A 25,734-nucleotide genomic window follows, 5' to 3' on the forward strand; every position below is an offset into this window, starting at 1 on the left:
AGATGCATTTGCTACTCCAGAGAAAGCAACTTCAAGTAAAATGTACTCATTAAACATGTGTAAAGAGGATTACTGAATTTCTATCAGATACATGAAGATTCTAGGGAAAAGGAAAGAATAAAAATGTTACATCCTTTCTCTAGTTCTGGCCTGATATTTCTTTTGGCTAAGTTATTCATTTTTCTTTTACTTCTCTTTCTAAAATTCAGTAATATTAATTGCCCCAACAATCAAGGAAATTGTAAAGTATATACCACTTAAAAATAAATAAGTAAATCTTCATACAATTGTTTTTACAGTTTACAATGTGAGTTCATCTGTTTTATCTGTTAATTCTTACAAAAACCCTATGAAATAGGTTTATCTTATTATTAATTTACAGCTTAAAAAAATTAGTCTTTGAGCAATTAAGTTACCAGTCTAATATAATAAAACTAGTAAGTGGCTCAGTCTGGACTGGAACCCAGATCTCCCAACTCCATATTCAATGCACGTTCTACTACACCACAATTACTTTAAATGGGTTTTCTGTTGTTCGTAGAATGTAAACACTATAGAATCAAACATTATAGACCCAACTTACGGTCATCAGCTCACTAAGGAGTAATTAATTCAGAGCTGGGCTTTGTATTTCCACTTTAATATTAGTTGCAAACAACTCTATTGTATGTTATATAATAGTTAATAATTATAACAATTATATATTATATATTATATAATAGTTATAATTATAACTTATAAAATTATAGTTATATAATTATATAGTTATATACAATTATAACATATAATTATAGTCATAATTATAACTATTACATATTATAACCATGTTATATAATTACATATTATCTATAACTATATATGATATGTAACCATTATAACTAAATATAAATATTAAAGATTCTAAATATATTTTTGAAGACTATGAAATCTGTCCTTGTTCATCACCTCTAAAATGGAAATCCTTAAAATTGTATAATTATCCTTTCTGTGTGTTTACTAAGAAATTCTATTCTATGATCCTATGTGCATATATGCAACAATATTTCTATTCTTAAGAGTATACATTTCTAAAAGGAAGGGAACAAATTGATAGAAACCACTAAGCAAATCAACTGGTAGCGTGTCATCTACAAAGAGCCGTTCAATAAATGATGATAATGAATGAAAAGTGGTAGGGAGATAAGCATCAGAGAGAATTGGGAAAGAACAAAGAAGGAAGTAAAAGAAAACGAAAAAAAGGAGGAAGTAAAAAGAAGGAGGGAAGTTATGAACAGGAAGAAACGATGATGAAGAGAACAAAAGAAGAAAGGGTAGAGAAAGAAATGCTGTTGTAGTTTTAAGAATGAATATAATACCTGATCATTTTCACCTGGATACTTTAAATTCTTGAACTTTTTCCAGCAAATTTTATGGAAATAAACACAGCAACTTTTACTGCACATTAACTGAAAAAATCCCTGGAAAAAAATAAAAGTAAGTTATCAGTAAGGACATGGTGATTCTTACATAGATGAAAAAAATTATATTAAGTCACTTTAAAAATTATTCTATAATTAAATTTTACATGGCATTCAAAATTTATCAACAGAAATCAGAGATCACCAAATAACTTTACAAGTCACTAAAGACAGGAAAATTAGGACGGAAAAAAATGGTCAATAACTTGAAAAGTTAATATATTTTCCACATTCTACGTACAACACAATATTAGAAACCCAGTGAGTGATGTCTATAGAGGAACATGTTCATCTCCATTTTTACATGTCTCTTTTCCTCCATCCCAGCTCCATACCATTACTGCCTGAATCCCCTGTTACCAATCATGAGAACTCAGATTTGCTGCCTTGCTGACAGCTCCTGAGCTACTGGTTTTTCTGAGCATACAGATTGCCTGTCCTTCCAACTGTACCCTGCCTGGAAACTACAGCCTTGCTTTTTAAAATTTTTGCTTTGATGACAAAAATTAAATTGTGTGCCCAGGTATTTCTGCTGCTACATGCTGTTGTTCATTTGATTAGAACCCTAAAGCATTCTTGAGAAACCTTAGGACCATATCGCCATGTCACCTAAACCAATACTGAACAAGCTTGACCCTGAGCACTGCATGTCACCAGGCTCACTTTTCAACTTCTATTGAGTAGATCTTGGTCTTCTCCTTCTCCCCAGCTATCGGATTGGCTGTACACATCATGCCTCGCAATTAAGATTTCAGTTATTTTTTTTAGAAGTATTGTCTGATTTGCACATCGTCTCATCCCATCTTGTGATTTCACAAAGTCTTATTCTGATAGATCCAGAGAGATAGATCTATCAGAAGTATTCTGACAGCTAAATTTCTTCAAATCAAGGCTGGTTACTTTTTCCCCCTGCCAAGGCCCATAGAAGAGAAAATGATCACTTATTTAGTAGCATCATTCCTGAGGAGTGACAAACTTTCTCCTTAGTAAAATGCTACCATTCTTAACCTCTAACAATTCTAACTATAAAGTAAAGCATTTTTTAGATCATTTTCACTGTATGATTGACTGCAGGAATAATACTTATAACTTCAGATGCACGTGAATGTTACAAAACCTTAGCAAAACCAATTTATTCTTTTATTGACTCACAGAATATAAATAATTCCTGATCACTCTGAATCTAAGTTCTCAGAGACAGTCAAATAACTTTTCAGCTGCTTTACCACTGTAATTAAACTAAATGCTCTTTTAAAATATTTTATACAAAATATAATTTTTTATAATTTTATATATATACTTTTTCAATTGCTTTTTAAAAATACTGAAATACTGTTAATTGACAATTACAGTACCTTGTAACTGGTGTTCTTCAAAATGTCAGCTTCACAAGATCGTTCACAATCTAGGTAACTACAAATCGTCTGCTTCATTATATTACTTTCAGTTGTCTTGATAAAATTATTAAGATGATCCTAGATTTTAAAAACAAAGAATTATGAATTATTAATAATAAAGACTACCCATGTTTTACCTTGGTAATATGTCCATATCATACCCCTTTTTGAAGTGCTTGTATATAGGCATTTTTTTAATAGTAATGAAACATTTCCCTAATTCAAAGTAAACAATGTATAGGAAGGTCCTAAATTAGAAGGACTGGATTTCTTAATGAATGATAAAATCATGGAGAATGGAGAGAAGTTTATGTTTGAAGCCATACTTCTCTTTATCACCTAACTCATAACACCTGGCATGTTCCTATCAAGAATTATTTGCTCTAATATGTACACACAGAGAGATAATAAATCACTGGTGTCCAAGAGAATCTTGGCTGGAACCAATCCCTAGGTCACTACAATGGCAGTGAAACCACTGTGGTACTACAATATGCCATTCCTGCTATAACGGGCAAAAGTACAGTAGAGAAATATGTTTTCAATGTCTTTGGTTACAAATCAGAATATAATTTCTCATTTTAAAATGCTGATTAAATGGCCAGAAGTGGTGGCTCATGCCTGTAATCGTGGTGCTTTGGGAGGTCAATGCAGGAAGACTGCTTGAGACCAGGAGCTCAAAGCTGCAGTGAACTATGGTAGCAACATTCCACTGCAGTCTGGGTGACAGAATGAGACCCTCTCTCTAAGAAAAAAAATAGAATAAAACACATAACAAATAAATGAAATGCTGATTAAATACAGGTGAATCATGTTATCAGGTCTAAGTTAAATGATTAGATAAGGTCCTTCATACTTATCCTTTAGAGGGATAGAGTTACAAAATTTCAAATAGTATTACTGGTAATATATTGAAGGTATATACAATAAATAAGCCTCTAGAAATTATTTCACAAATATTAGCTCAATGCAGGAGGATAAAGTTGAGAAAATTTCCCAGAGAGTAGAAAAAAATATTTTGAGAAATAAGAAAATTAGAGACTCAGTCTAGTCTGCAAGGCATCTGAATAATAAGTATTTCACAAAGAAAAAGAGAAAGTTAAGAAAATATTATCAAACATATAAAACAAGAAAATGTCCCAGAAGCAAAAAATACAAGTTCAGAACACTGGGGATACAGAAAATATCCTTAACAATTCCCAGAAAGAAGACAATAAAACAGGTCAAATACAAAAGTTTAAAAATCAGAATGAAATCAAGTTTCTTAAAAGTAATATTAGAAGTTAAAAGATAACAAAAAAATGCTTTTAAAAAATTAGAGGCCAAGGTGGGAGGATCACCTGAGCCCAGGAGTTTGAGACCAGCCTGGGCAACATACTGAGATTGTCTTTACTAAAAAAAAAAAAAAAAAAAAAAAAATTAGCCAAGTGCGGTGGCATGTGCCTGTAGTCCCAGCTACTTGGGAGGCTGAAGGAAAAGAATTGCTTCAGCACAGGAGGTTGAGGCTGCAGTGAACTATGATCATGCCACTGCACTCCACCCTGGGTGACAGAGCAAGAACCTGTTTCCGAAAAGAAAAATTATTCTACCCTCAAGCAAGATATGAATAGAGCATACAAAGGATAAATTATTTTGACACTTGAAAGGTCTCAAAAAATTTACCTCCCATGCAAGGCCTCTTTTACGGGAAGCTGCTAGAGGCTAGAGGAGTTGCACCACCAAAACAAGGAAGCAACCCTAGGAAGGAAAACTTGAGTTCTGAGAAACAGAGGATTCCACATAGAAGAAAGGTGAGGAAAATTCCCAGGATGAGAGTGAAGGGAAACCCTGAGGCCAGCTTAATAAAAACGTGTAACTACCAGTAGGATAGGAGAAAGAGAGAGAGAGAGAGAGAGAGAGAGAGAGAGAGAGAGAGAGAGAGAGAGAGTATGTGTGTGTGTGTGTGTGTGTATAGGGGATGTATAAGCAAGCTAAACTCTCATTTTTCACAGTGAAAAGTCAATAGAGAAAACCTGGTGATATGTTTTAAATGGCAGTATTTTTTTGGAAAATAGGTAAACATCAAAGAAAAATGCTTAGAAAGTTGGAAGAAGCAGAATTTCAGATAGAGATGACAAAACAGAAACTCTTATTTTAAGTCTTTAAAGATTATTTGACAAACTGAATATATATATTACTGTGCATTAAATAAATATTCACTTAAAAAGTTAGATAATAAAGAAAGCAAAATATTTAAAAAGAGGAAACAAAAGAGTAAAACAACCAGGATCAAGTAAGGGACTGCTTTGTAAAGTAGGGGTGAAAATTTAGTATTTTAAAAATGCATAAAATTATTACTTTAGCAAGTCAAAATTAAAAGTCATATGATTACCTAGACAATGCCAAAAGCTGTCTGCATGTTCTATTCATTACTGAGAGAAGTATATTAAAATATTCTATTGTGATTGGGGATTTAAAAATATTTCTCCTTTCAATTCTGTCAATTTTTGGCCCATATATTTTGAAGCTATACTACTAGGTATATACAAATTTGAGTTATTATATCTTCCTGGATAACTGAATTTTATGTTTTAATAAAATGTCTCTCTTTATTTTGAGTAATGTTTTTGGCCTTAAAGTCAGGTAAAACATAAAGATCAAGAAAGATCTAAAGTTTTGAAAAAGATATGTCATTCAAACATTAACCAAGAGAAACCTGCTGTAGCTATGTTCATATTAAACAAATTTAAAAGACCCAAACGGCTATCAGATGGGTTAAAAATTACCCAAAAGGTAAAGTACACCCAGAAGGTGTGGGAAAATGAAAAGTCTCACACTATTTAAAGAATACAAAGTGGTACAATGTCCTGAGATAAAATATGGAGACGTGTAACAACTTTACATTGTGTGAACACTTGCTCCACAATTCCACCTTTAGCAATTTATTCTAATGAAATGACATGACGAATATGCAAACATCACTTTATATAAGAAGGAAAAACTGGAAATATTTAGAATAAACTTAGCGGGGAACTAGTTGAGTAAATTAAAGCAAAGCTATATGATACATTACACCAAAATTGCATTGTATAATAGTCTAATGACTGAGAAATAAAAAATACTATATATTTCCAGAGTACAAATAAGTGTGCACAACATCACACTTAAAATCACAAAATAAAGGCTATTGTTTATGTGTGTGTGTGTGTGTGTCTGGAAAGATATAAATAAAAATGCTAACAATGGTTTATCCATTTGAAGAAGAAATATAGATGAATTTCACCTTTGGGCATTTTTATATTTTCCATGTTTTCTGAACTAAGCATTTACTACTTTGCAATATAAATCAACAGCAAAATAATGGTAAAGATAATTAGGAAAAAAAGTTAACTGCTACATTTGACTCTAACCATGCAGAGTACTGGCCTAGTATTGCTATTAATCTTCTTGTTATTTGAAAATGTTAACACTGCCACCTCACTTCTCCCTCCTTTTTGAATCATACATTCTGCACTAGGTAATACAATAAAGGTTGTTTCTTATATAAAAAGTTATGTGCCAATAAAAGAACATGCATGCTGTAAGAATATGACATAGTTGGTTCACACATTATGATTCTCATTAGTTACAAATAAAATGTTACTCTTAAATAATTTCTTACTTTAAAAGTTGTAGGTAAATCTTCATCTTCTGTAGGATCTATGTCAAACCAATGGTCATTTTTATCTCCAATTTCTTGTAAGCTTTTATGAAATTCTAGCAGTCCTCCATTATATCTGAAAGGAATTTTAAAATAAGGTTAGTTTGAATGGGACTGTGCAGATGCATGGTTTACCAAAGATACAACAAGTAACCCAGTTTTTGTGATAAATAGGGTGGTGATAACCTCTGGCATGCCATAGAAATACAAATACTAGGACTCTCACCTGCGGCAGATTGGGATGAAATACAGGTGGAAGGGGAGGCACTAGATTATGTAGTAGCTCAAGCTTGAACAGTATGGGGGCCATGGTAATTAAAGGGACTGTAGAGTTGGTTGGCTTTTGTTAACTGTCTTGGAGGCCTTGAAGAAAGAGAATGACAGGCACAGGTCAGCCAACTATTAACTCAGGATACACTGTGAAATCCAGGCCTCTATGGGGGCAATTTAATGAGACTCTCATCCCCTATGGCCATAATCCGTGCTGAAAATAAGGCCCAAATTTAATCATAAAGTGAAACAAACTGATATTGAATGCACAGCCTCAACAAGACTAATATCATCAACTCAGGACACTGAAAACTAGAAGGCCTCTATGGCAACATCTAAAGAACCTCCTCTAGACATAAGGCAGACTATGATGAAAATGAAGCTCAAGATTTAACCATAAGGGTAGAACAGCTGCAAAGGAGACCCAAAACACAGCCTCAACAGAACTACACAAAAATTAGGGATTTGATATGCTATGAGTAGACCCTGAGATGGAAAACTGGGATATTTAGGTGAATGTGCTTAGAACCACTGAATCCTTAAATTCCCCCCATGAACGCTCTTGACTGGCAAAGACCTATTCCTTGCCACAGGAGAGTAGCCTATCTTTATTTAAAGACCATGCAAAAATACCAGCTGAGATGCATGTCTCAAAAGATGATGTCCTTCCTTCTTAAGATCTTCCCCTACCTCACTGCCTTCAGATAATAAATCTAAGGTCAGGTGGAGAGCCCAAGTGAGAAAACAGAGCCTCTGCCCAGGAAGAAAAAGCTTGTTAATCATAAGAATTGCAGAGCCCAACTAGAACGTACTGGCAGGAACATGAGTGGAAGTGGATCTTTAAAGTGCTGAACCAAGAGTAAACACAAGGCTGGATGGGGAAGTGTACACTGATATGGAAAAATTCTTCCATAATTCAAGATTTACCTTCCTAGAAAGGACATCTGAATCCAGTCCTAATATGGTGCTGAGAAGGCTCCTTGAAACTTGGACACACCAATGGTCTATAGTAAATTAAGTAGAAATGCTGAAAATTTCTTGGAGGCATATTAAAGGAGTCAGGAGGCTCAAGGAAGTGAGAATGTTAGAATTGACTTACTACATAAAAACACAGAACCCATTAAGTGATCCTAGAAAGGCTCAGAGGACATCCCATTCATTAATACAATAAGAAATACAGAGTAAGAAGGGCACCAGTGTTTTTGAGCTCAGTGGTGGTTGTCCTCCACAGGTCAGGGATGAAAGTAATGATGCTGCCATACAACTGGACTTCCAGTGTCAATGATCTGGAGAATGAATTCTCTCCAATGCTCATCAGTAAAGAGAATAAAAAACAGTTTTCACATCTGAGAAGGGCAGCAGGACATATTCTTTGTTCTTGTCTCAGGCTATGTTAATTCTCTTACTTTGTCACAGTATAAACTGAAGGGATTTGGATCATCTTGACATTCTGCAAAGCATCATACTAGCCCCACTATATTGATGGCACATGCTGCTCAGACCCAGTGAACAAGAAGTGAGATGTCTTGCAGATACCCTAGTAAAAATACAGGCAACCCAGAGAATAGGAGATCAACCTTACAAAGAGTCAGGGAACTACCACATAGGTGACACTTTTAGGGATCCAATGGTTTGGCCCAGCAGTAATCCTTCATAAAAGTATGCCCAAGTAAACTTTTCCAAATTCATCCGTCAGATCTTAGCCAAACATTGTTTCCTCAGGGAGACTTCTGATTCCCAGAACCAGTCTCCAGGAAAGACTTTATTCACTCTAGTTTCCTTCATAGTTCTTTATTCTATTTCATAAATATTTTATGACTGATTATTTGATTAAGATCTGTATCTTTCACTGTACTTTCAGTTACATGAAGACAGGAACTGTATTTTGTAAACCACTGTAACCTCAACACCTAACAGTTTCTGGAATATAATGGATACTTAGTAAATAAAATGAATGAACGATGCTACAAATGGTTATGGATCTCCATAGAGGAAGTAAACAGATAATCTATATAGTTTCCTCCATACAATTTCACTTTCTTAAAATAAGCAGTAGCCAATACTCCAAAAACTCAGCATTTGGACCCTTTTCAACTCTTTATAAGCTCATTTTATACTTTTCAAAACTATTTCAAGTTAGTGGTGATAATACTAATAACTCCAACCATAATTTATTTATTAAGTATAGCATTTTTGTGTCCTAGGCACTATGTTAATCACCTGCAACATCCTCATGAAGTGAACCCCACACTATTATTAGTTCTATTTTAGAGATAAGAAAAAAATATAAGGTTTAACAACATTAAGTTTCTTAGTGTAAGTGATAAAAAATGTAGCTGAACCCAGGTCTATCAGACTCTAAAGCCTATGCTCCTAATGTTAATGCTAGACTGTCTTTTATTGCTATGGTCAAACTTAACACGCCAGTTAAGTTTGCTATTTAATATTCTCAACTACATTAAAGAAATTATCTATACAAATAGCCAAAGAAGAAAAGGATAAACCAGTAGAGCACAAATGTCACGATGCCTGGTATACTGAGCACACTTACTTCCATTTCACAATGCTGAGACTTCACAGGCAACATCTACCCGTTAATTAAAATCCTTACCTCTTTTGAGCACATCGTAGTAAACCACGTCCAAAATAAACCAAACACATAAAGTTTTCACAAATTTCATTTTCTTGGATCAACATCTTCATCACCAGAAATTTATTCTCAGCTTCTGTATAATCCTGTAGTAACATAAAACTAGGTTTGGCTGATGTAAAAGTCATTTTTTTTCTTTTACAATAAACAATTATTTCTCAAACTGGAGAAATTAGGGCAGCTTTAAAAATAATCCAACCATCTGGTCATTTATCCGCATTCTGAATCCTGGCATCTCTGTATGTGACTACAAAGATCATGTAGTCAGTGTTTAAAATATTTATTTATAAATAAACTTAAGACCTTCTTTAACCAATATTTCAAAGTGAATATTAAGATGGTAATAACAATTTGTGTATCTCAAACTGGCAATTAGGCATTGTGGTGCACACCGATAGTGCCAACTCCTTATGTGGCTGAAGCAGGAGGACTGCTTGAGCCCAGGAGTTAAGTCCAGCTTGGGCAACATAGTGAGACCCCATCTTTTAAAAACATACATACACATACATAACTGGCAAGTACTACTGGCCAAAATAAGGGCTTTTCTGATAACTGTTAGAGCACAATTCTTTATCATTCTTCCTAATGGGAGCACAATTCTTCACAGTATTTCAAATAGAAAGTAAGTGACTTCTTGCCCATAGATATAGAATCTTTTGGGGAATCACCACCTTAATTATAAACAATATAGGTCTGGAAGTAAATATCAGGATCTATTATAATAGATGCTTCAGTAAAACTGAGGCATAATGACCTCAGTCTCTCTAGAAAAAAAAAGCTGGAAAAATGCTGCATGGCCTTACTTTTAAAATATTCTCTAGTACTTCACGCTAAATAATTAGTACTACATGAAATTGTTTAAAATAGAAATGTTTTCAGTTTGACTGCTTATCAATTCTACTTTACCTAATTAACAAGTCATATTTATATAGTTAATTTCTGAAGTCAAAAATACAGATTTGGGAAGAAAAAATAACAGAAATATCAAAGCTATGAAGAAAATATGAGAAATCATTAAAAATCAGAAAAAGAAACGTTAAATTCAACAGAACCCTTAGAAATTATCTAGTTAATTCCCAGATTTGTACTTATTTGCACTTAAGTTTGACAAAGAACTTGAGGTAAAATTCATATTTTACAAAAGGGATAAGATTAAAACCAGAGGGATTAAGCTATACTAGAAAATGGATTAAAGTGTATTATGCAAGTGAAAGAAGCTAAATAATTTTTTATTTTACATGAATGGTAAGCATTTAAAAGATAAATAAAAGAAATGAAGTTATAAGCTAATTCCTTTTTTAATATTTTTAGTTTCATATTATAATCTTTGGCCTGATTATTCTAAGATGTAAAAAGATTTATAAAGGGCAAATAACATGTTACCTCTTTCTTTCCTCTTTCAGTGAGTGCTACTCCATACAAAAACAGTAATGTCAAATAATAACCAATATTAATCTGGTGTGCCTAAAAAGAAAAAAAAGTATGTTAATTCATTATTTAGACTAAGCTGCTTTTCAGTACAACAAGCTTAATTAAATATCCTAAGCTTAATTAACAACTATTAAAACAAGTAAAAATTATCATAACATTATCAGTCATCTAATAATAACTATAATATATTTTAGATATATTTGATAATTTGACCCAGGAAGAAGAAACAGGATAGTCAATAATCTCAAAATAAAACATTAAAATTTAATCAAAGGAAAGGATATGGAACAAAGATGGCCAAATAGAAGTTCCAACAATCGTCCCCAACACAGGAACACCACACTGAACAACTACCCCACAGAAAAGCCCCTTCGTAGAAAAAAAAACAGGTGAGTGATCACATTACCTGGTTTGAACATCATATTAAGGGAAGAGGCACTGAAGAGGGTAGGAAAGACAGTCTTAAGTTGCCTACACCATCCCTTCCTCCATCCCCTGACTACAGCTATGTGGCACGGAAAGAGAATCTGCGCTTGGGGGAAGGAAAGCACAGTGACTGTGGGACTTTGCATTGGAACTCAGTGCTGCCCTGTCACATCAGAAAGCCACACGGAGCAGAACTCAGTCAGCGATCATGGAGGTAGCATTTAGACAAGTGTTAGCCATAGGCAAATCGCCCATCCCAGCAGTCAGAGCCTGAGTTCCAGCAAGCCTTGCCAGTGTGGGCCAAAGTGCTCTGGGGTCCTAAATAAAAGGCAGTCTAGGCCACAAGGACTGCAGTTCCTGGCCATGTCCTGGTGCTGTGCTGGGCTTGGAGCCAGTGGATTTGTGGTGTACGCAACCTAGTAAGATACCAGATGGGGTAGGTAAGGGAGTGCTTATGTCACCCCTCCAACTCAAGGGAAAACAACCCACATGTCTGGGAGAGACACCTTCACTCTGCTTGAGCAGAGGAGAGAGAACAGTATAAGATGATTCTGCCTTGCCACTTGAATATCAGTTCAGCCACAGTAGAATCATGAGGCTCTAGCTCCAAGACAATATTTCTAGACACACCCTGGGGCAGAAAAGAATCCACTGCCTTGAAGGGAAGAACCCAATACTGGCAGGGTTCATTACCCGTTGACTAAAGAGCCCTTGGGCCCTGAATAATCAGCAGCAGTAGCAGTACACGCCATGGGCCTTGGGTGAGACTCAGAGCTATGCTGGCTTCAGGTGTGACCCAACACATTCCCAGCTGTGGTGGCTATGGTGAGAGACGCCTTTCTGCTGGAGAAAAGCAGAGGGAAAAGTAAAGGGGACTTTGTCTTGCAGCTTGGGTATCAGCTCAGCCACAGTGGGGAAGAGCACCAAGTGGGCTTCTGGGGTTCCCACTTCCAGACTTTGAGTCCTGTCTGACACTTGTGCACTTGCCTTGGGCCAGAGAGAAACGCACTGCTCAGAAAGGAGAGACTCAATATAGGTGGTAGCAAGGCAGTGGTCACCACAGGGTTTGAGCAAGAACCAGTACTGTGCTGGTTTTGGAGTCTCAGTGGTTGTGGCCACAAGAATGCTTGTGTCACCCCTCCCCCAGCTCCAGGCAGCTCAGCACAGAGAGAGTGCTGTTTGTTTGGGGTAAAGGAAGAGAAGAGAAGGAGAGTCTCTGCCTAGTAATCCAAGGAGTTCTTCCAGATCTTACCCAAGACTACCAAGATGGTACCTCTGCGAATCTGCAAGAGCCACAGGGTTACTGGGCTTAGAGTGTCCCCTAATGTAGATATGGCAGCAGTAACCAAAGACTTAGATCACAATACACAAGTCCCTTCGCATACCTGGAAAGACTTCCCAAGAAGGACAGGTACAAAACAAGGCTGTACAGCGAAGACTATAATGAATACCTAAGTCTCCAAGGCCCAGACATCGACGGACATCCATTAGCATAAAGACCATCCAGGAAAACATGACTCTACCAAACTAAAAAAGGCAACAGTTGCCAATACCAGAGAGACAAGCATGTGACCTTTCAGACACAGAATTCAAAACAGCTGTTTTGAGGAAGTTCAATGAAATTCAAGATAACAGAGAGAAGGAATTCAGAATCCTATCAGATAAATTTAACAAAGAGATTGAAAATAATTTTTAAAAATCAAGTAGAAATTCTGGAGCTTATAAAAGCAATTGACATGCTAAATAATTCACCACAGTCTCTCCAACCCCCTCCTACCCTTCCCAGTGTCTGGTAACCATCATTCTACTGTCTATTTTTCTTCTCCTATTTTTATGAGTTCACTTGTTTTCATTTTTAGCTCCCACAAATGAGTGAGAACATGCAAAGTTTGTCTTTCTCTATCTGGTTTATTTCACTTCACACAATGACCTCCAGTTCCATTCATGTTGTTTCAAGTGACAGGATCTCATTCTTTTAATTTTTTTTTTTTTTTGTAGAGATGGGGTCTCACACAATACATTGCCCAGGCTGGTCTTAAACTCCCAGGTTCAAGTGCTCCTCCCACCTCAAGTCTCTCAAAGTGCTGGGGGGCATCTTGTTCTTTTTTATGGCTGAATAGTACTCCCCTGTGTATACGTACCATATTTTTGTTATTTATTCATCTGGATGGACACTTATGTTGCTTTCAAATCTTGGCTACTGTGAACAGTGCTGCAAGAAACATGAGAATGCAAATACTTCTTTGATACACTGATTTTCTTTCCTTTGGGTATATCCCAGCAGTGGGATTGCTGGATCCTATGGTAGGTCTATTTTTAGTTTTTTGAGGAACCTCCAAACCGCTTGCCATAATGGTTTTACTAATTTACATTCCCACCAACAGTGTAAGAGGGTTCTCTCTTCTCTACATCCTCACCAGCATTTATTGCCTATATTTTGTACATAAGCCATTTTAACCTAAGTGGGCAATAGTGTGAGATACTATCTCTACAAAAATACCAACCCTACTTTTTCAGCATCAATTGAAATGATTATACAGTCAACAATAATTCGTTGTACATTTTAAAATAAGAAAAATAGTATAAATGGATTGTTGTAACACAAAGGATAAATGCTTGAGGTGATGGAGAGCCCATTTACCCTGATGTGATTATTACATATTGTATGCCTGCATCAAAGTATGTCACGTACCCCATAAAATGTACACCTATGTACCCACAAAAATTGAAAATAAAAATTTTAAAAAACTGGTAAAAAAAAAAAAAAAGTATAAAAATTTGTTACATTAAACCTTTCAAAAACTCTCATTCACTCTCTCTTTTAATATGTAATATTTTAGGTATCAAGAGCACATTAAATAATAATATAATGAACACTGAAGTATCTACCATCCACCTTTAAAAATACAATGATCTGGCCAGGCGCGGTGGATCATGCCTGTAATCCCAGCACTTTGGGAGGCTGAGGCGGGCAGATTACAAGGTCAGGACATCGAGACCATCCTGGCCAACACGGTGAAACCCTGTCTCTACTAAAAATACAAAAAATTAGCCAGGTGTGGTGGTAAGTGCTGTAGTCCCAGCTACTCGGGAGGCTGAGGCAGGAGAATCACTTGAACCCAGGAGGCGAAGGCTGCAGTGAGCTGAGATCATGCCACTGCATTCCAGCCTGGGTGACAGAGTGAGACTCCATCTCAAAACAAAAACAAAACAAAACAAGAAAACAATGATCTTTTAAATCAAAATTCTTTACTCTCCCACATGAATTCTGCAAAATAGTATGGACATAAGGCTTATCACTTCTTCATTGAAAAATCAAACCATGTGGATATTTCCTTCATAAAAAATGGTCTATGCAAAATTACTGAGATGAGATAGATTAGGGATCAGTGAATTGTAGAGGGAGAGAGGTGGGTGTGACCATAAAAGTCATAAGAGAGATTTTTGTGGTGGTGGAATAGTTCTTTTATCTTGATTGCAGTAGTAGTTACACAAATGTACACATTTGATAACATGGCACAGAACTATACAAGTCTGGGCATTAAAAAGCTAACAGAGCTGGCCTGAGGCTGTTATCCTTATTAAGGCCTGCTTGCAAAGCTGATCTTTGCTGATGTCTGGGAACTTTGTTCCCTAACTGATAAAGGTGCCTTGCTACGTCTAGACTATTTGTGCAAACAATGTGATTTATGCTGAGCACCTGGGAGTTTCTTCTGGAAGTCTGGAATTTTGATACATGCCAGGCAGCAGGTACCTAGATGACCAATGCCCAATAAAAATATTGCTCACTGAGTCTCCTATGGGCTTCCCTGGGCAGAAACATTGTGGATGTTGCCATATTTGCATTGCTGGAGGTGGTCGTATATGCTGTGTGGCTTCTCATTGAAGGGAGAAAATATGGAGGAACCTGTAGATGGCTTTCCTCAGACTTCACCTGTGTTTTCCCCATATGATCTACTATATATCCTTATCATATCACCGTAATAAATCTTAGATATTAGTATAACCATATGCTGAGTCCAGTCCTTCTAGCAAATCTCTGAATAGGAGGGTGGTCCTTGGAGACTCCAGACACAAAGTCCCATGAACCAACATCAATTTCCTGGTTTTTTAAAAATATGTTCTGGAGTAATGTAATTATGTAACTATTGAGGGAAACTGTGTGAGGGGTACACCAAGACCTCTCTGTCTGTTGTATTTGTGATGGTTAAGTTCATGTGTCAACTTGACTGGCCACAGGATGCCCAGATTAAATATTGTTTCTGGGTGTGTCTCTGAGGGTGTTTCCAGATGAAAACTGCCTTTGAAATGGTAGACTGGGTATAACAGGTTGCCCTCTCCAATGCAGGTGGACACCATCCAATCCATTAAGGCCTGCATAGAACAAAAAGTAGAGGAAGGAAGAATTCATCCCTTTTTGCTCCCTGCCTACTTGCTGGAGCTGGGACATCTCATCTCAACTTCTGCCTTCATCCTTGGATTTATACCTAGTTCTCTGCCTTCAGAACTGGGACGAGTTATACCACAAGCGTTCCTGGGTCTCTAGATTACAGAAGCAGATCATGGGACTTGCTGAGCCTCTATAATCACATGAGCCAATTCCTCATAATAAATCACATATATATTCCTTATAATCATGTATATGTATATGTGTATATAAGTATTTGTGTGTATGTTTTATATATATAAAACAGAACACACACACAGACACACAGACACATAGACACATAGACACACAGACACACAGACACACACACACACACACACACACACACACACACACACACACAGAGCAAAAACCAGTCTGGTTTCTCTGGAGAACCCTGGACTCCTCTGCTCTTAAGCTCTATATTGACTGAAGATTATAACCCTATCTTTTGTCACATTACCCTTTTTCATCAAGATTTCCCCATACCATAAACAAGATTTTTCTAGGTACATAGAATCAAAAATATCCACAGGATATAAGCTTTCTGTTTTGTTTGTTTGTTTGTTTTTTGAGATGGAGTCTCACTCTGTCACCTAGGCTGGAGAGCAGTGGTGCAATCTTGACTCTGTAACTTCTGCCTTCTGGGTTCAAGCAATTCTCCTGCCTCAGCCTCCTGAGCAGATGGGATTACAGGTACATGCTACCACGCCCAGCTAATTTTTGTATTTTTAGTAGAGACGGGGTTTCACCACGTTGGTCAGGCCGGTCTCAAACTCCTGACCTCATGATCCGCCCGCCTCGGCCTCCCAAAGTGCTGGGATTACAGGCATGAGCCACCGTGCCTGGCCAATAAGCTTTCTGTTTATACTGATCTAACTGTATACTCTCACCTTGCATGCTTCTAATGATCAACAGTATTCGATGAGGAGATAACTGACTGGGATTAGAAATTTGGCTTCAAACTGATCTCAGTGGAGATAGACATGTGTGTTTGTTCTTGATGGACTAAGTGAGTCTATTAACATAAACTCCCCATAACATCTAAGCGGTTCCCACCTTAAAATCCCCATCCTTGAAGAGGCAGTAAAATGTTGTAGTTCAGACCACAGAATCTAGAGCCAAGGACTGCATCCTGACTCCACTACTTACTACCTGGTCAAGTTAGCGTTATTTAACCTCTGTGCCCTAAGATGGGGTACTCATGAACAGTAAAAGGGCTAATTTTTACAAAGCGCTTAGAACAGTGGCTGTCGTACAGCAAACACTAAATAAATGTGAGCGATTATTTTGTAATTAAAAGAAAACAGCTTCATGAATAACACAACAGAGACTGGCTAATATAATTCTGAATAAAACATTTCTAAGAACAAGATAAGATACAGAATTGTGGTAATGCTATAATTAGAGGAGGAAAATATCTGGAATTTATAGATGCAAATTGTACATTTTTAACCTAAAGCCCCTGTCCTTTTCTCCTACCTTCTCCCCATTAGCAAAGATTATTCCAAGAACTAGAACAAAATTAATACAGAGATGCAATTGGCAACTGCACCCCCAAAATACATAATCCACTCTTGCCTCCTACAAGGTTGTCTTATCCCTTTTTGGTGGCCTTGAAGGACAGATAATTTGGATACAGCAATGGACTGCTTTGATCATGACAATGCCACTTCTGCTCACAAGTACTACCAAGAGCTACGAAGGAGAAACTCTTCCATTTCCTAGTCTAAGACTCATCTTTGAAGTAATGTCTAAGTAAAGAAGGCTAAGCAATGGGTACCTGTTAAGGTTGATTTCACATTGATTTGTTTCACTGACTGGCAATCTGGTCAGTGGGAGAAACAGCAGGTCTGCCATATCCCCAAAGTTCAGGATTACAAAATGCAAACCCCCCATTTTCTTTGTTTCCTCATTGGAGTCCAACTAGAATCTCTTTCTGAATGGTGTAACTCACCCTGTAAGAACCCTAATCTCCAGAGTCCTAAATAAGAATTATTTTTCCATCTCTTTGTACATCATTATAATATGGGAGTTAATGTCTTAGGCTCCTTTTTTTGGTGTCTGGGTAGTCCTGTTTTGAAGATAACCCTATTTATTTCTAAAGTATCATTTGATCTCAAACACATAAATACATTTTGTTAATTTTACCTCTAATAGAAATTCCAACTTTTACAAATATAGAAATCTCAGAAGAAAGAGAAACTGATTAATTATGGTTTAAAAAGACAGAATTTTTTTTCTTTTTAAATTGATAAATAAAAATTGTATATATTTATCATACACATGACATTATAAAATATGTACACATTGTGAAATGACTAACTCAAGTTAATTAACATATGTATAACCTCACAAATTTACCATTTTTGTGGTGAAAATACTTAAAATCTACTCTAAGCAATTTTCAGGATTATAATACATTATAGTTATTAACTATAGTCACTGTTGTACAACAGATCTCTTGAACTTATTCTTCACATCTAACTGAAATTTTGTATCTTTTGACCAACATCTCTTCAATCTGTACTTCTGACCCCTTACTCCTAGCCACCATTGTACTATCTGCTTCTGTGAGTTCAACGCCTAGATTCCACATTCAAATGACATCATGCAGTATTTGTCCTTCTATACTTGGCTTGTTTTTTTAACTTTATGATTCTCCATTTCTAATTGGGAAAGCCCATTTCTATTAGTTCAAGTTTCTCTTAAGATGAACAACTTTGTGGTAGGGAAGGAGACTAGAATAGGTTTATTACAGAGCCAGTCACATAAGAAAATACATATAAGTTATCCAAAAGTCATATAAGAAAGTACAAGACACAGGAAGGAATCAATTTATACATACCCTTTTCTAGAGGTAAAAGAGAAAATTAAAAATTGGCCCACATCTTAAAATAAGCATGCATTGGCTGTTTTCTCACTGAGAAACGTTGATCAAGTCCATTATATCAAATTTTCAAAAAGAAAACACTTACAGTATAATTGGCAGCTTGAATTTTCCTAAGTGCTGCTTCTAGTTGCATAATCAAGAAACGTAAAGTCAAAGCAGGAACAATTTCCTCACCATTCTGGCTGTTAGCTGCAACTTCTCTCTGTGGAAAATTATTCAGTTAAAAATGTCTATAAGTCTGAACAAACATCTACATATGTTTACATGATACAAATAATTCATGCTCATTGGAGAAAATTTTAAAAAGAGATGAAGATGGTTTTAAAAAAAAAAAGAAATCCATACCAACCAGATACAATGTTCTCATGTTTGTTTTTAAGTAGTCTGATGAATGTCATTTGTAACTATTTCCTTAAAACAATTTAAAATGTTATTTATGTATTTATGTATGTATTTATTTATTTTTGAGACGGAGTCTCGCTCTGTCGCCCAGGCTGGAGTGCACTGGCACAATCTCAGCTCACTGCAAACTCTGCCTCCCGCATTCACACCATTCTCCTGCCTCAGCCTCCTGAGTAGCTGGGACTACGGGCGGCCACCACCACGACCGGCTAATTTTTTGTATTTTTAGTAGAGACGAGGTTTCACCATGTTAGCCAGGATGGTCTTGGTCTCCTGACCTTGTGATCTGCCTGCCTCGGCCTCCCAAAGTGCTGGGATTACATGCGTGAGCCACTGCGCCCAGCCTCTTTAAAACATTTTTTTAAAAAGGTATTCCTATACCTGCCAAGGGGTTGGCAACATTCACACCTACTTCAGAGGAAAGGGGTAATCCCACTTCACTCTCATACCTTCTATTGTGTGACATAGCTAAAATCTTCCAGCCCTGAACCTGTGGTAAACAGGAATGCTGGCATTAATACCAATACAAGGGTAAACCATTTCATGCTACAATCTGATTGCAACTGAGCTAATGCAAGCTTTATTATGTACTATAGTTTATTTACATTGTTGAAATGGAAGGCAGGACTATGTCTTTGTGTCCATTCCCCAATGTTTTCTACCCACAAGTGCTTGGTTTAAATTATGTAATCTGTTTAATAATGTATAATCTGCAAGGAAAATTTAATCTACACTTCCATAACTTGGTTTCCATATATAATATTTTCCTGTTTTTTTTCCTAGCTGACTAGATACTTTATTTCAGTCTCCCTAGGAATCAATTTAATGCACCTCTTCTCTATCAATACATGTTTTCTAGGTAAAGTAACCCTCTATCACAATTTTAAATAGTGTCTACACCCTGACAGTTTCCAAATTTACATTTCTAGCGAAGAATTTCACCTACATTCCAAGCTCAAACAATATCTCTTGAATTTGAATAGAAATATAAAACATAATACTGAAGTTCCAACTCTGTCAAACAGCCTAGGTGGTTTCAGATCAGTCTCCCCAATGAAAATAACTAAAACACCCAGACAGCATATAAAAACTAATTATCTGAAAGCAATGGAAAACTACTAAGACAATGAAAATAAAAACCTCTGAAAGGCAATCTCTGGAGACCTGACTTTTAAGCTACTTTTCTCATTAAAGTAACTGCCATATTCAGTTGTGGCACAGCCTTTAGCAGATTTGCAAGGCTTGGTGGAATATTGAAGCACATGGTCTATAAGGAGGAGCAGCCCCAATAAACAGCCCATTCTTTTGATTGAGGCCCTGTTTTGGTTCCGACGGAAGCAGACCGTAATTCAAGGATTTCAATGGAAATAGTTTATTTGGGAGGTACAGAGACAATGGTAGGAAAGTAGAGAAGTAATAAAGTGAAGAAAAGTAGGTTTTAATTAAAAGATGTGTTATTATGCTAGTTACCCATGGTGGGCCACTGCAGTTATTACAACTAGGAAATTTTAGAAAACTCAAAAATAAAAACCTCAGTATTAACCAACTCAAGGGAAGAGGCAACTGGGATATTTATATGATAACTCCCAAGACCTACTGATTGAGTGCTTTCTGTCGTGATGGGGGAATATTAATTCCTTGGGTCTTCTAAACAGGAGAAATAGCTTTCTCCTGTTCTAGAAAAAAAGGCCCTGAGGCATACAGATATAGATATGGAAAACTAGAACTGTCCAGAGCATACTAAAAATACAGGTAGGGTCCAATTGGTATGGGAAGGGCACCGACAGAATCTGCTACAAAAGATAGAGAAACTGACCCTTCCTCAAAGAACTAAGTAAAGGTTGGAATCATCTCTATCCCAGGTTGAATTAAATAATTTACTAGAAAAGCAAAAATAAGAATTACTAGAAAAAAATTTGTCCAGTTTTCCCAGTTCTTCACAGAGGAAGGTTGCTATGAGACAAACCAGGTAGCTACTCCAAGTAGTAGAATTATCTCTATTATCTTCAATGACTACAGTATTTGTATTTATGTTTTCATGTTCATTCATGATTTTGGATATTTTTGCTTTCTTTTTTGGACATACTTATTATGCACTTGTCAATTTTATTGGTCTTTCCATAAAAGCAAGTTTGGGATTTATTGATCCTTTCTATTTTATGCTTAAATAGATTTCATTCGTTTTAACTATCCTTATTACTTCCTTTTCAAGTGCTTTTAATTTGCTGTTCTTCCATTAACTTCTTGAATGTCACACTTAGATAACTGATATTCAATCTTGCTTTTTCTAATATTTACATCTCAAGCTACAAATTCTCCTTGAAGCTCAGCTTTATCTAATAACACAGGATTTGATATATATTTTTATTCAGTTCAAAAATGTATTTAACTTCTATTGTGATTTCTTCTTTGACCAATTGGTTACCTAGATTAGAGGTATATATCTTACCTTATGAATATCCAGTTTTCTAGATTATCTCTTTTATTGATTTCTAGAATAACTGAACAGCAGTTAGAGAACATACTCTGTATGTTTTGATACTTTGAAATCTGATGGGGCTTGCTTTGTGACCTAGTATATGGTCAATTTTTGTAAATGTTCTGCGTGCACTTAAAAAGAATGCATACTCTGCCACTATCTGGTGCAATGTTTATACATGTATGTCTCAATTAGAGCAAGTCTGCTATAGGTCTACTAATTTTGTGTCCATGTGATATCAGTTATTAAGAGAAGTCTGGTGCAATGTTTATACATGTATGTCTCAATTAGAGCAAGTCTGCTATAGGTCTACTAATTTTGTGTCCATGTTATATCAGTTATTAAGAGAAGTATGTTAAAATATCCCACCGAGACTGACTTGTCTTTTTCCTTTAGTATTGTCTATTTTTATCATCTTATCATTCATAAAGGTTCTGTACATATTTGATCCTACTTCTGGAACTTATCTTCTATTTTCTAGGTATGTCTGAGGTATAAAGAACAAGTAACACAATCTTTTAGTTATTAGAGCTTCATAATAACTTTTAATGTTTTAAATGGGCAAATTCCCAGCCTTATTCCTTTACACTTTTCTTAAATAATTTTCTTGGCTATTTTTCCTCTTATTTCTCATGTGAACTTTAGACTTAGCATTTAGTGACACTAACCAAAAAAATCCTATTATTTTAGTGGAATCCTGCAATATTTATGGATTTTAATTTATAGAAAATTGACAGCTTTAACATACTGTGTCTTCCTACATGTACTATTCCATTCAGGTCCTCATTTCTTACCCTTAATAGAGTTTTAGAGAGTTTTACTTATTGTTTTAATATGGAGTATTGATTTCTAAATTTAATGTGAGTACAATCAGTGCTTGAGTACTTACTAAAATGCAAATTCGAAGATCTATCCCCAGAGATTTTGATTCTTTAGGACTGGTACAGGGGTCAGATATTCTCATGTAAGTGGTTTAGAACAATCTTAAAAAAATACTAGTTTATCTTGTACATTTCTTAAGTATTTTACTTTTGTTATCATTATAAATAAGTACAGTTCGCCCTCCATATCCACAGTTTTGCTTCCATGCATTCAACCCACCATGGACTGAAAATATTTGATAAATAAATAGCAAGAATACAATAATTTAAAAAAATTGAAAAGACAATACAGTATAACAACTATTTACATAGCATTTACACTGTATTAGGTATGCAATACCTAGATGTAATCTAGAGATGATGTAACGTATACGGGAGAATGTGTACAGGCTGTATGCAAATACTATGTCATTTTATATAAGAGACTTGGGCATCCTTGGATTTTTGTACTGGGGGTGTCCTGGAACTAACCTCCCACAGATACCAAAAGATGACTGTACTATTCTTCTATTTTTACCTTCTAGTTGCTATTTTTTGCATATCTGAAGGCTACTGATTTCCATCTTACTGTTCGTAAGTGATTTCCAAAAGATAAGAGGGAAATGGTGACATTATTCTATCAATTTCTAGCCAGAATTCACTTATACTATGGTAAATTATCTCGGTTAAGATTATAATTGTGCATAAAGTCTTATGAATAGCTTCAGTTTGTTTGAATTTTTAATCATAATAGTATTAATGTGTTTCATAGAAATAACCATATATTCCTTCATAGAAAGACAAATGTAGCCTTCTCAAGACAACTACGGTGCTTTATCCTTCTCTTCCCTAGTTAATTGCCACAAAGAAAAGAGTATATAATTTTCTTTAACTTCAGAAAACTCCATTAATTTAAGAAATGGTATCCTTCTTATATTGAAAGTTACCACAAATTATACAGAAAAAAGACTTTCAAGATGGAAATCTACAATATAGCTCCCAGAATATTTATTATACAAATAATTCCAAAACTTTCCATATGATTTTTTAAAAATGCATTGTTTACAAATGTGTTAACTTTTTTTTTTTTTTTTTGAGACAGAGTCTTGCTCTGTCTCCCAGGCAGGAGTGCAATGGCATGATCTCGGCTCACTGTACCTCCACTTCCTGAGTTCAAGCGATTCTCCTGCTTCAGCCTCCCAAGTAGCTGGGACCACAGGCATGTGCCAACATGCCCGGCTGATTTTTGCATTTTTAGTAGAGAACAAGTTTCACCATGTTGGCCAGGCTGGTCTCAAACTCCTGACCTCAGTGATCCACCCACCTCGGTCTCCCAAAGTGCTGGGATTAGAGACGTGAGCCACTGTGTCTGGCCAAATGTGTTAACATTTTATGAGTTAGGAGACCAAAAGCAGTGCTCTGTCCCAGAGTGGCATGTTACAGGTTAATAGTAGGACTGGAATAAACACCAGACCTTGTAGTCAACAGTTTCCAAGCTACCAACCCACATTCCTACCATTATTTTTAAAAGGCCAGCACCAAATAACTCTATTTGTTCAATTTTTTAAAAGTCTATAGTCAAGGTTGACAACAAAGTCCTTTACAAGAAGTAAGATAAGAGATTTTTTTCAAGACCTTGGTTACGCTGTGGTTTAAAAATAATTTCAATTAAAAAAGTCATATACAGACAGCTGCACTTCTGTCCCAAATAACAACTTACGATGTTACCTGCATAGTTTGGAAGGAAAAATCTTCTTGTAAGAACTTCTTAATTTGAGGAACCACACCTTTTGGTAGAGTATTCACTGCATTTAATAACTTCTTCACTTCTAACAGTAGGTTAACAGGAACAAGATCAGTAGCTATGTCCTTTTCCTGTTTGTCCTAGAAGACATTATTGATTAAAATTTACACAATTATGCATATTCTCATTCACTCTAATTCTAAAATCAGCCAAAGCATTAAAAAAGGAACAAAGCTCATTTTCCCTTGTTCTCCTAGCTTCTATGACAGAACTACAAAAACATCTAAGGAAGAATAATATATGTTCTTTGTTTTCTAGGAACTTAAAATATTACATATATTATTCTCTGTAACATGAAAATATATCTAAATGTGCTTGTTACATTATATGACTGATACTTCACACACAGCAATTTGAAAATGAATAGCTGTAACAGTTTAAACTGTAAACAAAGTAGTAAAGTAGAATGACTCAACATCTCAATTTAGTCAGAGCTGTGTAAATAGTAATAATCTTCAGGAATTTATTCTTACAGATTAAGGCATTAGTAATTGTTAATTGATAACTACACAATCAAGTCCTGCTGGAATATCTATTAACATTAGTTGTGAAGAACTAGTGGACAACAGAGATGGATAAATGGCCTAGAACAGATGGATGATGGCCTTCCTTTAAACCTTAACAAGAAACCAGAGTTCTTACACTCTGTGGAAACTCTAGGAATATGAATCATATTGCTGTTGATCTCCGAAAATAAGAACTTCTTATTGCAGACGCCCCATAGAGCTTGAGATGCTGAAAATGCCCTTGTATGGGCTAACTCACTTTCAGTTCTCTAACAGACCTGGAGCCACATAGGAAAGTAACTAGAAACCAATAAAGTCCACTGCAGGACTATCTGCCTAATCTCAATGATGGTGTTTTGCCTTTCTTTTCCCTAGTTAATTGCCACAAGGAAAAGAGTTTGCAGAGATTATCCAGTAACTTAGAGGGGAAAATATATAAACATAAAATAACCATGGTATTCGGTATTCACCTGTATGAGGTTATTGTTGTAAAAAATGGGTTTGAGTGCTAAATTAAGATTCCTCCATCCCTATCTATATTCAATATATATACTTTAGATTTCACAGCATTTAAGATTATGTATGTAGAAAAATGTTGACAGTTTACTAACTCTCTATGAAGGATATCCACTGTACTACTACTCATTTTATTATTCTTGCAACTTTTCTACAGGTTTGAAATTTTTCAAAAAGTTAAAAAAAATTCTACCAAGTAACTAGAAAAACCCCTTATAAAGAATGACCAATATCAATCGTGCATATAATTCCAACTAAAGGTCAATTCTAGTCAAAAGTACCTGTAGAATCACCTGATATTAATTAACAAATTTATACACAGGTAAGATTATAGTATGAATAAAAATTTTTCAACAGGAAATATTATAAGTGTCATGCCTACAGGGTCTTGCTTTGTCACCTAGGCTGGAGTACAGTGGTACGAACACAGCTCACTGCAGCCTTGACCTCCCAAGCACAAGTGATCCTCCCACCTTAGCCCCTCAAGTAGCTGGAAATACAGGCATGCACCATCATACCTGGCTAACTTTGGTATCTT

General features: G+C 35.8%; 1 protein-coding gene across 20 annotated transcripts in view; it reads right to left on the reverse strand.

The window, feature by feature from the left end:
* Window positions 1-25,734, reverse strand: part of DZIP3 (DAZ interacting zinc finger protein 3) — a 97,935-nt gene that overhangs the window by 51,969 nt on the left and 20,232 nt on the right. For 19 of the 20 annotated variants that reach the window (XR_012431716.1, XR_012431719.1, XR_012431718.1 and 16 more), the window contains exons 4-10: window positions 24,099-24,254; window positions 18,715-18,831; window positions 10,837-10,917; window positions 9,415-9,539; window positions 6,495-6,609; window positions 2,813-2,932; window positions 1,356-1,457 (exon numbers count right to left, since the gene is read on the reverse strand). Coding sequence is in view for 14 of the 20 variants with exons in the window: in XM_074033514.1 (XP_073889615.1) it covers window positions 1,356-1,457; window positions 2,813-2,932; window positions 6,495-6,609; window positions 9,415-9,539; window positions 10,837-10,917; window positions 18,715-18,831; window positions 24,099-24,254 (816 nt within the window). In the remaining 6 variants the exon portion in view is untranslated. Of the gene's footprint in view, window positions 1-1,355; window positions 1,458-2,812; window positions 2,933-6,494; window positions 6,610-9,414; window positions 9,540-10,836; window positions 10,918-13,451; window positions 13,523-18,714; window positions 18,832-24,098; window positions 24,255-25,734 lie in introns of all 20 variants that reach the window. The other variant, XM_074033510.1, reaches the window with a different exon arrangement.

The sequence above is a fragment of the Macaca fascicularis genome, chromosome 2 (assembly GCF_037993035.2).
Source record: "Macaca fascicularis isolate 582-1 chromosome 2, T2T-MFA8v1.1".
In the NCBI taxonomy this organism is placed as follows: domain Eukaryota; kingdom Metazoa; phylum Chordata; class Mammalia; order Primates; family Cercopithecidae; genus Macaca; species Macaca fascicularis.